Genomic DNA, 17,628 nt, shown 5'->3' on the forward strand with positions numbered 1-17,628 from the left:
TTGTCATTCTCCATCCATTTGTGTTATGGGTAAAAAAGTCAGAACATTCATAGATTTTACTTTTATTACGGGGGGAGGGGCGGTTAAAAACAAAACACGTTTGTACAGAAATAAACGCACGTTCGCCCACGTTAGACTTTCTATTATAGCCAAACAATCCTATTCATTTATATATAAACTCGCAGAATCACTTTAATTTTGAAGATCTCTCTTCTGTTAGTTGAAACTACCATCAGCCAGTCGCTACCTTAAAAATGTAGCACATCACATGTAGCGACTGCCCTTTTTTTTTTTTTTTTTCCATGTTTCCACTGCTTTTCTGACTTCCTTTTGTGGTAGCTGGAGACTGCGCATCTGGATCTCTGAAACATACAAAGGAATTGCTAAAGCAAGCAGAAAAGCCCAAAAGGAGCCGAGCGTCCAGAGCTAAGGATAAGAGGCTGGGGACTCGTGCTGCCAAAGCTGTAATTTATCACTTGAGAAGGAGATGTTCTTTTGCTGCAGGGTTTAAAAGGAAAAAAAAAAAAGATACATCAGGATGAGGACTTATGCTACCATTCAACTTTTGGGCTTTGTTTTTCAGCTGTCTTTCCCCTACATCTTTGTTTTTCACCAAGCTTCAGCCGCACCGTCACCTATCATCAGATTTCCCGGGGACGTCTCCCCTAAAACAGACAAGGAGTTGGCCGTGGTGAGTTCTATTTTGCTCTCTGCCTTTGCTTTATTCGACTGTCCCTATGCATTACTGGATTTGTCTTTGTTTTAGAGGAGAATAAGAAAGCTAACATTCTTTCCAGAGTCCCTGGGGACCAAAAGTGGCTGGAGTGGGTATCAGTTTTCAAAAGGCCAATAAAACTGTACAAATGTGGAGTTGAGCAAGGAACTGTTTATATGTGTTGCTTATTTCTAAGTTGGCTGGTGAAATAGAACACAAATGTTAATGCAGGGATCCTTGTTTTCAAATAATGGTTCACTTTTCAGTAAAGTGGAAAGCAGAAAAAAAAAAAAAAGAACTTAATCAGATTTTTGAGGAATGCAGTAAGCTTAATATATCAAAAATGCATAACAGTTTGGACAGCTGTGATTTGCTTGTGTTGCTTTAATTAGAGTTTAGGGCTCCTTTTACAAAGGTGCGTTGGCGGTTTAACGTGCGTAATACCGCGCACTAAACCGCCGGCCGCGCTAGCCGCTACCGCCTCCTCTTGAGCAGGCGGCAGTTTTTAGGCCAGCGCGGGGGTTAACGCGTGATGAAAAGTCGCGCGTGTTAACCCCGCTAGCGCAGCTTGATAAAAGGAGCCCTTAATGTCACTTGACTTTAAATACAAGATTCATTTTGTGTCAACATGCTAGTTAGGTTTGACCGAATGCAGCTTCTCTAAAATCAGAATCAAATATTTAAAATTACAATGTAGTGTTATTGCAGCATCCATAATAAATGTTGCATGTGTCTTGTCTATATTATGCAGTCCTGAAATAAAAGCCTGTGTAAGTTGAATCTTTCATGAATTGAACCCCTACAACTAGCAGACATTTGTCTTTCTATGTTTTACTAAAATATTCATTGTGCATGTCTTTTGATTCTAAAGATATTGTTTAGTATAACTGGAATTTTTTTTTAATTATTATGTTTACCTTTAAGCAATACCTAAACAAATTTTATGGGTGCCCTCAAGAAAAATGCAACTTATTTGTGCTGAAAGACACCTTGAAGCAAATGCAGAAGTTTTTCAAGCTACCTGAAACTGGTGAACTAGATCAAAATACGCTGGAAATAATGAAGAAACCTCGTTGTGGTAATCCAGATGTGGCCAATTACAACTTCTTTGCCAGGAAGCCCAAATGGGAGAACAATCAGATTACGTACAGGTACTGACCTACTTTGCCAGACCATGCTTGGGATTCACAGTGCAAACTCTTTCTATATTTTTGGTGGGGTTTTTTCTGAAAAAGGCAGGAGTCGTCTGGTTGCATGGGTGGCCCAATGCATGCATGACTAGGGAGGCAGCCAATTGTGAGTTAAATTGCCATGCACATCCATTCTTGCAGTTACTGTAGCTATATCAAAACCCTAAGACAATTACTTCTACTGGATGATTTCAGTCTGATTCTGTGAATATTAATGGGCATGTTTACTGAAATATGATAAGAAGTTAGCATGGGTTTAAGCCAGCCATTCTCAACCCAGTCGTCAGGGTACTCTAATACCATTGGGTTATCATGATATCTAGAATGAATATTCATGAGTTAGATTTGTATGTAATTGAGGCAATGCATGCAAATCTATCTAATGCATATTTACTGTGCCTAGGAGGAAGGAGTGGCCTAATGGTTAGAGCTACAGCCTCAGCATCCTGAGGTTGTGGGTTCAAATCCCGTGTTGTTCCTTGTGACCTTGGGCAAGTCACTCAATCCTCCATTGCCCCAGGTAAATTAGATAGATTGTGAGCCCATCAGGACAGATAGGAAAAATGCTTCAGTACCTAATTGTAGACCACTTAGATAATCTTGATGGGTGGTATATAAATACCTAAAATTTTTTTTTTTTTTTAACATATCCTGAAAACCCAATGGGATTAGGTATGACCTGATGACTGGGTTGGGAATGTCTGGTTTCAGGTTCAGGTTTATTAAAAATGTAATATACCACCCTATGCTAATATACAGCTAGTGCAATAAATATCCCATATTTACTGCTTAATTTGGGATTTTAAAAAAAAAATAATTTATATTCCGCATATCCTACAATTCTATGCGGATTACAAATTATTCAGGGGATATGGGCAGAGATTGGGTGTGGACTGTACATTGTAATAAGCTCATGGTAAGTAGCACATACTAAAGCCTAATTCTATAAAGGGTGCCTAAAGGCGCCTAGGTTCTGCCTAATGTTAAGGTGTCAAAACTTACCCCCCTATTTTACTAAGGCGCATTAAGCGGTTTAACGCATGTTTAGCACACGTTAAATCTACATGCTTGCTATATGCTAACGCGTCAATAGACTAACATGCACCGTTAGCGTTTAGCACATGGTTAGCATGCGCTAAAATGCTTAGCACACCTTAGTAAAAGGAGCCTTAAGTGGTTAATGAGCGATTTAAGGGTCATAACAAGTGATAATTGGCAGATGGGCATCCTACAGATGTAGACGTGAGTTTTGAGATGCGTCTACATTTGTATGGGCACCCTTTGTGAAAAATTGTGCCTAACCATTTAGGCATGGCATAATGTAGGTGTGGCATGGGAGAGGCTTTGATATGGACGTCTCTTCATAGATTTGGGTGCCATAGTGCGTCCATCTAACGCAGAAATTGTAGACGAATGGAAAACGCAATTCTACAAGGTGCATCTAGCGATGATGTCCAAACTACGCCCAAAGTTAGGCGCACTTTGCAGAATCAGGGCCTAAGTGTCAAATGATCGGTTAGCATGGGTGCATCTAGTGCCACCTCAAGAGGGCTTGACAGTAACTCATGGTAAGGAATTTGGCTGTGCAGAAAGTGTAGGAGGAAAGCTGGACACAGTCCCAGTAATTACTAAAGCATTTGTGTTGCCCATGTGCTAATTTTGGCTGCTAGTGCACAGTAAGTGCAAACACCTACCATGCTTTAATAAGCAGGCCCCTAAATCCCTTTAAAAAAAACATTTACACAGGGGTGATGTGTCTGCATGCACCTCTCCCCTGAACTCCTTGCTCTCTGCATCGTAGCCAGGGAAGCACTTAGTGCTGTGTCCATTCTCCAATACCCCCTAGCTTTGAAAAGAGTAAATAAGCAATTCCACTCAACTCAATATTTTACAGACCTCTATCAAATCTCCTCTCAGCGGTCTCTTCTCCAAACTGAAGAACCCTAGCCTCTTTAGCCTTTCCTCATAGCAAAGTCATCCCATCCCTTTTATCATTTTGGTCGCCCTTCTCCGCAGCTTTTCTAATTCCGCTATTTCTTTTTTGAGATGTGGTGACCAGAATAGCACACAGTATTCAAGATGCAGTCGCACTATGGAGCGATACAAAGGGCTCCTTTTACGAAGGTGCACTACGAGCTTTACCGCACGCACCGGATTAGCGCGCGCTATAGCACACGCTAGCCAAAAACCTACCACCTGCTCAAAATGAGTCAGTAGCGGCTAGTGCGTGCGGCATTTTAGCGCGTGCTATTCCGCGCGTTAAGGCCCTAGCGTGCCTTTGTAAAAGGAGCCCAAAGTTATAACATTCTCATTTTTGTTTTCCAAGCCTTTCCTAATAATACATGACATTCTTTTTACTTTTTAAGTCATCACTGCACCTTGAATAGGGGGTTTCAATGTATCATGAACGATGACACCTAGGTCCTTTTCCTGGGCAGTGACTCCTAATGTGGAACCTTGCATCGCATAGCTAGAGTTTGGGCTCCTCTTTTCTACATGCATCACCTTGCACTTGCTCACATTAAAAGCTCGATTCTGTAGATGGCACCGAAAAATCAGAGTTGACAAAATAATGCACTAAATGCTATTCCATAAACAACGTTCAAACCCCACCTTTCACACCGGCTGCCACACTGAATGCTCAGCACTGGAGCAGCGCAGAGCATTCAGCTTGCCAGCCAGCGCTATAACCTCTTGCGTGGTTTTGTAAAAGGGGGGGAAGGAGGGAGTTAGGCACCATTTATAGAATAGCGCTTAGGTTTGGGATCTGTGCCTAACTGTGGAGTAAATCCTCATACCTAAATTAGGCACAGATTCTCCTTATTTTATAACAGCATGCATAAATTGCAGGAAAGTCACTGATTCACCCATGACCCTCCCATGGCCAACCCTTTTTTTTTTAAGTTTATAACATTTTATTGAAGGAATCAAATATACAATAATATGATACAATATGATTCAATGAGATTCATTACAATTAAATTCACAATAATAATATTTCCATACATATTTTATCATTCCTCCAAAATATATTTCTATATACCTAACCCATTCCTTTCTGTACCCCCCCTTGATCCCTTCCCCTTCACCCCTACCCTTCCCTCTTCATTCTTTTAATTTATAACCTTTTAATGAAGGAATATGTAAGTATACAAAAATATAATACATATTACATATTGAAGTCCATGGCTCTACTGAACATCACCAGTAAAAAAAAAAAATTGTTCCTACTATGGTATATATATATTTTTTTTTACAGCGGTGTTAAAGGTCTCAGAGATGTGTGAGCATTGGCCAACCATTTTTTTAAAAAATTGAATGCAATATTTATAGGCAGATCCCGACATCTGTAACTGCATGTAACATAGTAAATGACAGCAGATGACGTCCCGAACGGTCCATCTAGTCTGCCCAACCATACGCGCTCTATAAATGGTCCTTTTTCTTAGGTATTTCTGGGCCAGAAATCCAGAGCTCTGCCTGGTAGTGTACTTAGGTTCTATCCAGGGCAGGATTAATTCGTCGAGGGCCCCTAGGCACACAAGTACACTGAGCCCCCTGCCCCACCCCACCCCACCATGCGCCCAGGCAGAAACAGGAAGCTGCGTCAGAGGGAAGCTTTGGGCAAGCAGCACCGCTTGCACAATTACAATTCCCGTTGCCTTTCTTACCCGCTTTGCTTGCTTGTCTTACTTTCCGTCGATGGGGGCCGCGTTGCCAATCGGGGTGGGGCCCGCATTGCCGATCGGAGGGGGCCACGTTGCCGATTGATGCTGGAGGGGCCCATCGCCATTTTGAAAAAACAGTGTTGATGCCCTCCTTCATCGGGCCCCCCTGACCGTTTTGGGCCCTAGGCACATGCCTACTTGGCCTATGGCTAATCCTGCCCTGGTTCTATCTATTGGAGTCTCCATCAAAGCTCACTCCAGCCCATCTAAACCATCCTAGGCTTTGAAGCCCTCCCCAGCCCATCTCCAACTGAAGATCCATATATGGGACACAGACTGTGCAAGTCTGGCCAGTACCGGCCTTAGTTCCTTCAATATATACCCATTATTTTCTGATTAGAGACCCTGTGTAAATTTTAATTAATGCCAATTAGTGCCGATGATTGATTGAAACTCCTAATTGTCGGCACTAATTGGCTTGTTCTTCAATTAAATTGTACATGGAAATTGGGTGCAATTTTTCTGTGACAGTTTTAGAATTAGGCCATAAATATTATCTGTCATTTGGATACCCAATCTGCCAGTCGCGTAAGGTCATCTTGCAATTTTTCATGATCCTCTTGTGATTTAACAACTTGCAAATTTAATTATCTCACTAGTAATTCCCATTTCTAGATAATTTATATGTTAAAAAGCAGCAGTCCCAGCACAGACCCCTGGGGAACCCCACTATCTACTTTTCTCCATGGAGAATATTGACTTTTTAACCCTACTCTCTGTTTTCTAACTTTTAACCAGTTCTTAATCCACAATAAGATGCTATCTTCTATTCCAATTTCCTCAAGAGTTGTTCATGAGATACCTTGTGAAAATCCAGGTGTGCAATATTGACTGGCTCACCTTTATATACATGTTTATTCACCCCTTCAATTAAGTGTAATAGATTGATGAGGCAAGATTTCCCTTGACTAAATCCACGTTGGCTTTGTCTCATTAATCCATGTCTCTATATCCATGTATATACTCAGTAATTTGATTCTTTGTAATAGTCTCTGACATTTTGCCCAGCACTGTCATTAGGCTTACTGGTCTATAATTTCCCAGATCATCTCTGGAACCCTTTTTAAAAACTGGTGCTACATGGCTACCCTCCAATCTTCTGGTACCATGCTTGATTTTAAAGATAAATTACATATTACTAATAATAGCTCTGCAAGTTAATTTTTCAGTTCTACCAGTATTCTGTGCACATAAATTTGTCTGGCTTTGGAAGGAGCATTGCAGGGAGTGGAGCTTGGGTAGAGATTACACTTCTGCACACATTTCATTACAAAAATATGCATGGGGTGGAAAATAGATTGACAATTTATGTGTGCTTAAGAACAGGTATAAATATGTGTGGGTGCTTTCTGTGATGTCAATTTAGAACAGAAAAATGACAGAAACATAAAAAAAACATTAGATGAAGACCACGTGGCTTATCCAGTGTGCCCATCCAAGCCATCTCCTATCCCTTCTTCTCCCTTAGAGATGATATGTTCTTGTCCTAAGCTTGCTTGATTTCAGATACACCACTTCAACTGGCAAACAGTTCCACATATCCACCACCTTTCTGTAAAGAGCTACTTCCTTAGATTACTCCTGAGTTTACTCCCTTTCACCTTTAGCCTATGTCCCCTCATTTCAGAGGCTTACTTTAAGTTGAGAAAGACTGGTCTCCTATGCATTTATGCCACAGAGGTATTTAAATGTATTTTTCATATCTCCCATTTTCCTTCTTTCTTCCATAGTATACATATAGAAGTCTTTAATTCTGTCACCACAAACAAAAAAAACACCAATATAAGCCAAAATGACACTGAAGGTATTATTTTATCTAAAGGAACAAGCCTTGGTTGGGAACCACTGTTCTAGACCATTTGTCAAGCTTCCCTAGATCCCTCCCCATGCTATCCACACCATCATGGATGTCTACCCATTTGATATCATTTGCAAAGGGGCAAACTGTACTGGACAGCCCTTTTGTAATATCACTCATAAAAATGTTTAAAAGACCCGGCCAAGATATGATCCTTGCGACTCACCACAGTAACATTCCTTTTCTCAGAATAAACTCCATTTACCACTACATTGTCACCTTTCATGCAACCAGTTTATGACCCAGTCAACCATTTTAAGGTCCATACCAAGGGAACTCAGCTTATTTATCACTCGTGTATGTTCAACGATGTCAAAGATTTTGCTAAAATTTAGGTACACCACATACCTAGTGCTTTCTCTTGATCCAACTGTCTGGCTATCTAGTCAAAGAAATTAATCAATTCTTTGAGCAGACCTATCTCAAGTAAAACCATGCTGCCTTGGGTCCTGCAATCCATTGCTTCCAAAAACTGTACTGTCTTCTGTTTTAAATTTACTCGCCACAGATGTCAGGCTTAACAGCCTATAGCTCCCAACCTTCCCCTTACTTCTGCTTTTGAGGAGGGACCACATCCACCCTTCTCTAGTTCTCCAAAACCACTCCAGACTCTTTAAAAGGGTAGGTTTGCACAAGGCTCCCATACTCTGCACATGCTAACCAGTTAGTGCAGAGGTAATGTCAGCGTGCTATGAAAAGAAATATAGGAGGAAAGTTGTCTCAAGGCTAACAATAAACTATTTCAAAAATGTACTGTGTGATAAGAAAAAGAACTCTCTAATATTATTGTCTAACATAGATAACCTATCTTTAGTCGATGCACAGTTCATTTGATTCAGAACCCAGGTGTGATATGAGTCAATTCAATATTATGTATCAGAATACAACCATGCAATATTAGACATATCAAATAGAGAGTGCTATATATAGCCTGTCCTACATTAGGCCATTTTTCCTGTGTGTTAAGTGAGCATTAACATTTAGCGCAGCTTAGTGAAATAGCCCCTAAATTTGGCAGATCAGGTTAAATATCAGAAAAAACTATTTATTTAAACATGAAATGAAAAATGCAATTAAACAGAGTGCTTTTTTGTTGTTCCTTTGGCAATGGAACAAAATAAACCTGCTAATGAAAATTATTTCCATTTCATTTTGTTTGCCATTAAAACTTATGAGAGGAACAGTTCTATCGTCAAAGTATAACCAATGCATATTTTTCTATCGCAGACAGCCTGGTGCCATTTGTAGATGGAGGGGTGGGGGTGGGGGGAACAGTACCAATCATTTGGAAGCAGGTTTTCCAGCAGCCTTTTTGAGCTTGCCTGATTCCTTTTTAAAAAAAAAAAAGCTCAAATAGTGAGACAGAAAGTGTACAAACTCACTTTTGTACAGGAATTCAGAGAGTTCCTGTTTTTAATCTCAGTGGAGAGTTAGATGAACAATCCAAAAAAAAAAAAAAAAAACTGTAGAGAAGTGTGCTGTTTATGCTTCATATGCAGTGGATCAGTTACTATATAAATTTAACTAGGGCTGATCTTAGATGAAGTAAGAGACAATTGTCCGTAGTCCCAACACTACAGGATATAAAAAGACTTGAAGTGGTCCAGAGGAAGATGACAAAAATGGTAAGTGTTTTGAACCAAAAGAAGTATGAGAAGAGACTGGAAGACCTAAATATGTACTCTGGAGGAAAGGAGGGACAGGGGAGATATGATACAGATGTTTAAATACTTGAAAGGTATTAATATAGAGCCAAATCTTTTCCAGAAAAGAGAAAATGGTAAAACTTGAGGGCATAATTTGAGGTTGCAAGGAGGAAGACTCAGGAGCAATGTTAGGGAATTCTTTTTCATGGAGAGGGTGGTAGATGCCTGGAATGCCCTCCCGAGGGAAGTAATGAAGAAGAATGCCCTCCCATTAGACATTCGATTAGAGAACTCGATTGAAAAATTTAAAGCCAAACTTAAAACTTTCCTCTTTAAAGATGCCTTTATTCTTTAGTATTAGCTTCAGCCTCTTAATTCCTTGATTCATGTGAAGCTTTGAAACATCTGATACTTCTTTTGAAATGATTCCCCTCCTAATGTTTTTGCCACTCCCCATTTACCATCCTTTTTTTAATTAATTTTACTTCGATGTATTTTAAGCAACCTTTCCCTCCCCTACTTTCCTTCCGTTTCATGTACGTTAATCCGAACTCGTCTAGTATTTTTAATATTTGATAAAATATTGCTTTTATTTACCTATTTTAATTGTCCCTTTCAATCTTTTTATATTGCACACCATCTAGACATTTGTTTTGATAGAGAGTATATCAAAATAAAGAAACTTGAACTTGAAACTTGAAAACGGTGCTGGAATTCAAAAAAGTGTGCGATAAACATAGAGGATCTCTAATTAGAAAATGAAGGATATAAATTAAAGAGCTAAGCTTGATACAGGACAGACTTGCATGGTCTGTGTCCCATATGTGGTGAGTTGGTGTAGGATGGGCTGGGGAGGTCATCAGTGGGAACTTCACTAACTTGGAACATGAGGATGTTACTGGCAGACTTTATGGTAGATATCCAGCAAACAACAGGATGGTTGGATAAGCTGGAGTGAGTTTGGATGGCAACTTCAGCACTTCCCCCTCCATATTCGCGAATTCCGTATCTACAGATTCGCTTATTCGCAGTTTTAAATGAAAAAAATCACTTTCATTTTTGGGGCTATTTTAAGTCCTGAAAGCCCCCCCCCCCTTAAGCCTAGGTGGTCTAGCGGGTTTTCGGGGCAGGAGCGATCTTCCCACACTCCTGCCCCATGCAGATCACTCAAAGGAAATGGCTCGAGAGACTACAGGAGCTCAAGGCAGCCATTTCCTGTGAGCGATCTGCATGGGGCAGGAGCGTGGGAAGATCCCGCTAGATCACCAGGTAAGGCTTAAGGGGGGGGGGGGCTTTCAGGGCTTAAAATAGCAGAGGGAAGCTGGGGTTAGGGGCATAACCAGCCCGAATATTATTCGCGGTTTTATCATATTCGCGGGCCGGCTCAGCCCCGAACCCCCGCGAATACGGAGGGTGAAGTGTACCAGACTTTACAGTCTATGGCCCAGAAATATGTAATGTAATGTAATGTAATGTAATTTATTTCTTATATACCGCTACATCCGTTAGGTTCTAAGCGGTTTACAGAAAATATACATTAAGATTAGAAATAGGAAAGGTACTTGAAAAATTCCCTTACTGTCCCGAAGGCTCACAATCTAACTAAAGTACCTGGAGGGTAATAGAGAAGTGAAAAGTAGAGTTAGAGGAAAAATAAAAATAAAATAAAAATAAAATAAATATCAAAGAAGAGGCAAATTAATTTAATCAGGTATTTTTAATGGGTAAAACTAATCGACAGACTGGATAGTCAGTACAAGTCTTTATCTGCCGTCATTTACTATGTTACTGTGATACAAGGAGCACCTCTAGAGAAGCTGAGGAAGAGTCATACAGGCAGAGTCAGTTGCAGGAAGGAGGATTTGTAGATTGGAAGTGGTTAAAAGGCATTAATAATTTATTTCCTCTCAGATGATGGTTAAACTAGTTAAGGTTATTATTTCACGCCTATGTGAGATATTATTCATAGTATGATTAAGATTGGTGTGTATTATACATGAAAAATTTAATTAAAATAAAGTTTAAAATGGTAGTAAAATTATAAACTGTTCTGCTGTTTTTAAATTTAAACAAAATCAGAGGCTCTTTGGTCAGGCCTAGGAGCCCTCAGCCAGTGACCTACTGGAATGGAGGACGTTAATGCAGTGGTTTGATTCTCATAGTAGCTCCTTGTGTCTCTGAGCAATTCACTTAACCCTCCATTGCTCCAGGTATAAAATAAATACTGTATATAATAAGCAAACTACTTTAATTGTGTGACATCCCCCCCCCCCCCAAAAAAAAAAAAATGCCTCTGCTGTACAGCAGGAGGCACTATATTCTTTTGGGAGTCACCGAGTGTGTGTTTGTGGATAGCAAAACATTGTGGGAAGAGTTAGGGGTCCCTTTTTTCTGAGTGGGACAGGAATAATATAAAAGGGAAGTGAGGAATAAGATCAAGGCTTTTGGTTATCCTGATTCTCCTGCGAGGGTCCCCGAGGGAGACTCCTGAGGTACTGACTGTTTATGGAAGGAAAGTCTGATAGGGTTTGCCAGAAGAGCAGACAACAGAGTGAGAGGAGAGAAAGTGGACCTGGGAGAGTTCCACTGAGAGAGAATATAAGAGATTTTACTTTTCCAAGGGGTCACCAGGAGAGGACAGAACAAAGAGTGTGTGAAGACCCATCTCCAAAGGGAAACTGTGAGTGAAAAGACCCTGTGTGGAGTGTTTCAGCTTTGAGAGAAAGATAGAGTGGTACCGGTTTGAAGAAAGAGGGTTGGACCCAGGAGCAGTTCACCGTGTGTACAAAAGAATTGGATGAAGAGATTGGGGGAACATAATTGAAGTGTTTCTTAAAGAGACTTTATCATAAACAGCTTGTAAAAAACAGTTTAAATATTCACAGCAGAAGGAACTGTAAATAGTTTATGCATTGATGCTGCAATCAAGTTCAAGTAAAAGCTCCAGTTATCAATTGTACCTTGGTCTCAGCTTGATTCCTCAATAAGTGGTTAAGTAAGGACTGAGTGTGGTAATTGAACACCGGAATTGTGATACCTCGGCCTACCAGAGTAAGTCTAGCTCTGGCCTACACCCAGTTCATAGACTTAAAACAGTTCCAAATAAATTTATTTTCGTACGCCCTGGTCATGGGTACCCAACATGAAAAGCTGGCTGGTGCCCACAGACCGTGTGTGAGCAGGATTAGGGTTACAATTGTAATCTCAGCAAGGCAGTACGTATATCACATCCCATCCCCTATCTCATGATGAAAGTAGATTCTGAAAAATAAAAAATACAATCTACAAGTGGTCAATGAAACCGGTCTTTTTATTGTAGAGTTGCACAAGGTATCTTTTAAACAAGGTGTGAGACAAGTGAAGGCATCCTTCTGCTTCTGAGTCTCCCCAAATCTGCTTATACAAATGGTTACATTTATAGTTCTGAAGCGAGTCCTACCCTAGTGTATCTCCCTTCTCCACTTACCTCCCTTTATTTTTATTTTTCCATCTCGATGTATTTACAAACCTCCCTTCTCCTATTTTCTCCTCGTTTCATGTACGTCAGTGCATAAATGCTTCCATACTTTTAGCTTTTGATACGAGATATCTTTTATTTTTGATGTTATTTTTTAAAACTCTCATTTTATTGTTAACCGTTTAGATACCTGTATGATTAACGGTATATCAAAAATAAAGAAAACTTGAACCTGCTTCTGTATTTGTCGCTTGGTAACAGCAGAAGAGAAAAACAGTTTTCAATAGTAATTCTTTTCCTAGAGATAAGCAGCCTTTACTTTAGGTTTGCTCTCCTTCCTACATTCTGGATCAGTGTAGATTTAGAAACAATCTTGTTCACGCATTAATCAAGTACAGGCTCTTTTCCCAGTGTCTGGTGAGAACTGCTGATGCTTGCTATTGTTAATAACTCACTGAAGACAATTTCTTGCAGTGTTAAGATATAAATATTAGCCCTAAAACTTCCAGATCCACATCCCCTAATCTGGGATACAGGGAGATCTGAATTTCTTGTTGACCTTCGTCAACTCCTCATCAGGACTCAAAATGTTAAAAAATAAATAAATAGAGTACACTTCTCCCTCCGTATTCACGGTTTCGATTATTCACAGTTTTTAGCTTGCTGGCTCCTCCCCCAAATTACGTCAGTTTGCATAGAGAAATTGCTGATTCCAAGCATTTACAGAGAAAAATTGCCGATTCCCAGCACTTTCTTCACTGTGTTTTGCCTCTCCTTCAGGAACAGGCCAGGTCTCCCACCATGTTATTTGCGGTTTCACCATATTCACAATGATTTTTAATAGAAAACAGCAAATAACATAAGAAAAAGTTATTTGCAGTTCTGTTAATCCCCTATCACAGCGAATACGGAGGGAGAAGTGTAGAATTTCAGTTAACTGAAATCCATGAGGATTGGTAGATGCTGGATAAATGTTTGCTTGAGAGTTACTATTAAAAATATGCCTAACTAATACTGTACCCCATCTCTTCCTCTCTTCCCATCCCATCCTTTTTTCTGATCTGGGTCACTGTCTCTCCCCTCCCCCCCCCCCCATACACACACACACACACACTTATGGGTCCAGCATCCATCTATCTCTCCTTCCCTGTCCTACACCATGCAGGTCCAGCTTCGATGTCCCTTCCTCCCCCATACACTTTTGGTTCACCTCCCCCTCCCCAGGTCTGCCCTCCCTCCCTCCATGTGGGCCTAGCCTCTGATGGACCACACTTCACCCTGTAGAGCCAGTAACTCTTACCAAATCAGCAGCGGCAGACGTTCAGCAGAGGCAGCACTGTAAACTGGTCCCTTGCAGCCAGCCCAGGCAGGGCCTTTCCTCTGCTATGTTAGAAGTGACATGGCAGAAGAAAGGCCCTGCCGGGTTTAGAGAGAGGAGGGGTTGTCGGGTCAGGAGCGCGGGAGATGTTTTATTTTTGCCAGCAATTTCTTATGCTTGTTGATTGAGAGTGCCAGTTAACTGGGATTCTACTGTAATTATTCCCCCCCCCCCTTTTTTTTTTTACTAAGCCACGGTAGAGGTTTCTACCATGGCCTAGAGCACTAAATGCTCTGATGCTGCTCCAATGCTCATAGAATTTCAATGAGCGTCAGAGCAGCGTTGGAGCATTTAGCACCCCGGCCCATGGTAGAAACCTCTACCTCTAATAAAAGAGGGCCAAAATTGCAGATGTATGCTATATCCTATAATGGCAAGTACATGCATAATTGCCATTATAGAATTCATGGTTAGCACAAACACTGAAGGCAACCTAACTTTAGGCAACCTTTTGAGAATTATCCCCTGTGTTTGCAATATTAATATTATGCAAAAATAGCTTTCTGGCACATGCACAGATATATGAACACTTCAGGTGCCAAAACAATTGTGCTCAGACCTGTGGTTTTTATTCTGAATTATGCTCTTTGTGGAACAAAAGAAAAGAAAAAACAATTGTGTATCATATGCACTGGAAATAAAGGAGTAACACTGTGGAATGAGTTGACTGCACCACTAAGAGCTCTTGTAGATTTTCAGAGGTTTAAAAAAACTTCTGAAAACTACATTATTTGTAGAAGCATTTCAATAAATGCTTTTTTCCAGAATTATGGATTTCCCTGTATTGATACGCTGTCGAGTGCTGTAAAATATGTGTTGTAATTTTTTTAAATTATATATGATTATTTTAAATAAATAAATAAAGAGAAGAATCAGGCAGAATGAGCTAACCTTTTAAGCTTCCTCACTCTTGACATTAAATCCTGTGTTGTGTTCAGCTTTTCAGCCTCCTATGCACTTCTGTGCATCTGCACAGAATAGCTAATATCCTTATTCCCATGGATTTAAATATGTTGTGCACTGATGTAGTAGTATAGTCACAGGGGGTGGGGTTGCGGGGTACCAGGACCCCCAAATCAGGTTCAGGCCCCCTTCAACACTAATGGCAGTCAGTACATGCCTGGTAGGGATACTCAAGGTAAGTAAAAGAATTGAAAATAGCGCCAAAACACCATTATGGCTTCAGTGTAGTGAATAATGCAATTATATAGATCAGGCCTGCACAACTCCGGTCCTCGAGGGCTGAATCCAGTCGGGTTTTCAGGATTTCCCCAGTGAATTTGCATGCAATCTATTTGCCTGCACTGCTTCCATTGTATGCATATTGATCTCATGCATATTCATTTGGGAAATCCTGAAAACCTGGCCTGGCGAGGGCCGAAGTTGTGCAGACCTGATGTAGATAATAAAAAAGAAACGTTTATACTGCTCTATTCCAAATATTTTTTATTTCCTAAGGATTTTGGGATACACGCCTGACATGGATTCTGAAACAGTGGATGATGCTTTCGCACGTGCCTTTAAAGTATGGAGTGATGTCACACCATTGAAATTTGACAGACTCAGTGAAGGAGATGCAGATATTATGATCAATTTTGGCCGCTGGGGTAAATTTATTGATTTCTTATATTGTTTCTGATATCGTGTGTTTGTTTAATAGTAACACTATTCAAATATCTGCAATTATCAACTTCAATAGAATAAAAATAATAAGGAATGTCATTGTAATTTGATTCTAAAGTGTGCCACTTTTTTTTTTGGGGGGGGGGTTATCAGCCAGGATTATATGCATATCCTATGTTGGTAAACACATGCTATGAAAACCATAGTATTTGAGGGTCTTCTATAGAATTCTCATGGAAATCAGAGCTGGAGAAAAAAAGTCTATGGTGGCAATTATTCAAATTGGTGCCAAGATTTAGGCACACAACAAAAGCCCAAGACTTCTACAGCAATGAAGGATAATCCAATAAGACAAGAAACTGTGGAACACAATGTTCTTGATGCAATGTTTATTAAAAAATCTTAAAAGGCAAATTCGGCCATAATAGATAGCAGCGGACCCAACATGGTCCGTATTTCGGCTTCACAGGCCTTCCTCAAGGGTTCAGATCAGTGTCCACTTGATGGGTATAAAGTGGATGTGCTATAAAATTATACCTGCTTTTTCTGGTGGGCATCCACTTTATACCCACCGAGTGGACATTGATCTGGACCCCTGAGGAAGGCCTGTGAAGACAGAATACAATTTTTTTTAAAATTAACATTGCATCAAGAGCATTGCGTTCCACAGTTTCTTGTCTTTTTGCCAAGATTTAGGCGACCCGATGCCATGAGCTTAGCACCAATTCTATAACGGCATCTTGACACCATGATCCTTTTATAAAATAGTAGTGTAAATCAGCATTGCCGAACCCAAAGCTAGGCACCAACAGTCATGCCAAGTCAATGACAGTCTTAACAGCTGGTGCCTAAGTTTTCCCTGAAGTGCGTATAACCTATAGTATTCTATAAGGTACACTGTATATCTATCTCAAACACAGCCCATGACCTGCCCATACTCTGCCTACATTTACACCCCCTTGAGGTTAAGCACTAAGCAATTTTTGCTCATATGTTAGAGAATAGCACCTAGCATTTAAATGCATAAATGACAATTAGCAGTGTCAATCACTCGTGTAAGTGCTAATATTCTATAACTTAAATGCACAATTGGGCCCAGATTCTATAACGGCGCCTGAAGTTAGGTGCATAGATTGACACGCCAGGCACCAAATTTTTTAATTAGCTTATTCGGTGCCGTTAATGAGCTCATAATTGGCAAAAATTAAAATTAATTGGATGGTTAGATGCCTAACTTGGCGCCTACCAGAACATGGGCATGGTTAAGGGTGGATTATGAGCAGATCTTGAGCATGTTCTGCATCTAGGTGCCTAAATTGGACTTAAGTGCCAGTATTTAGGCCAGGGGTGGGCAACGAGGGCCGGAATCCAGTCGGGTTTTTAGGATTTCCCCAATGAATATGCATGAGATCTATTTGCATGCACTGCCTCCATTGTATGCAAAAGGATCTCATGCATATTCATTGGGGAAATCCTAAAAATCCAACTGGATTCTGGCCCCTGTTGCCCACCCCCGATTTAGGCCAAGAAAAGCCTGGCATATATAGGGGGTTACCAATTTCAGTGCCGCTAGGTGCGATTCCATAAATAGCACCTAAGTAAAGATTGATAAGTGCTGTGTACCGCATTCCTTGTGGCCTATCTTGTAGGCACCGTTTATAGAATCAGGGCCTTGGCGCCTATTTGTAGGCACCAGTTTTTAGAATTGCCCTTTTTGTCCTTACAAGGTGCTACTCTTTAGAGAAACTGGAATTCTTCTCACCTAATGTTCATCTTCCATCCATTACATTTAGGATCACTCACATCTTAGTCATGATCAACTTATAACCCAGACTTAACTCTAGATCTCAAAAAGCAAACATCTTTTCTATGAAAGTTCAATACCCGAGTTTACTACTGAAGATGCTTTGAGGATTTTTCTGGATTAGGAGTCTGAACTACTCTCTTGATATTATTGTATAGGTTTTATTTGTTATTATTGTGTGATTCATAGTAAGAGAGTGGGGGTAAATGGACAATACTTGGACTGGAAA

General features: G+C 40.3%; 1 protein-coding gene across 1 annotated transcript in view; it reads left to right on the forward strand.

Annotated features, from left to right (window-relative positions):
* Window positions 1–328: 328 nt before the first annotated feature.
* Window positions 329–17,628, forward strand: part of MMP2 (matrix metallopeptidase 2) — a 78,000-nt gene continuing 60,700 nt past the window's right edge. Inside the window, exons 1-3 of the mRNA XM_033942270.1 lie at window positions 329–691; window positions 1,640–1,866; window positions 15,431–15,579. Coding sequence (XP_033798161.1) covers window positions 539–691; window positions 1,640–1,866; window positions 15,431–15,579 — 529 coding nt within the window. The 5' untranslated portion in view covers window positions 329–538. The remainder of the gene's footprint in view (window positions 692–1,639; window positions 1,867–15,430; window positions 15,580–17,628) is intronic.

Source organism: Geotrypetes seraphini, chromosome 4 (assembly GCF_902459505.1).
Source record: "Geotrypetes seraphini chromosome 4, aGeoSer1.1, whole genome shotgun sequence".
NCBI classification, from domain to species: Eukaryota; Metazoa; Chordata; class Amphibia; order Gymnophiona; family Dermophiidae; genus Geotrypetes; species Geotrypetes seraphini.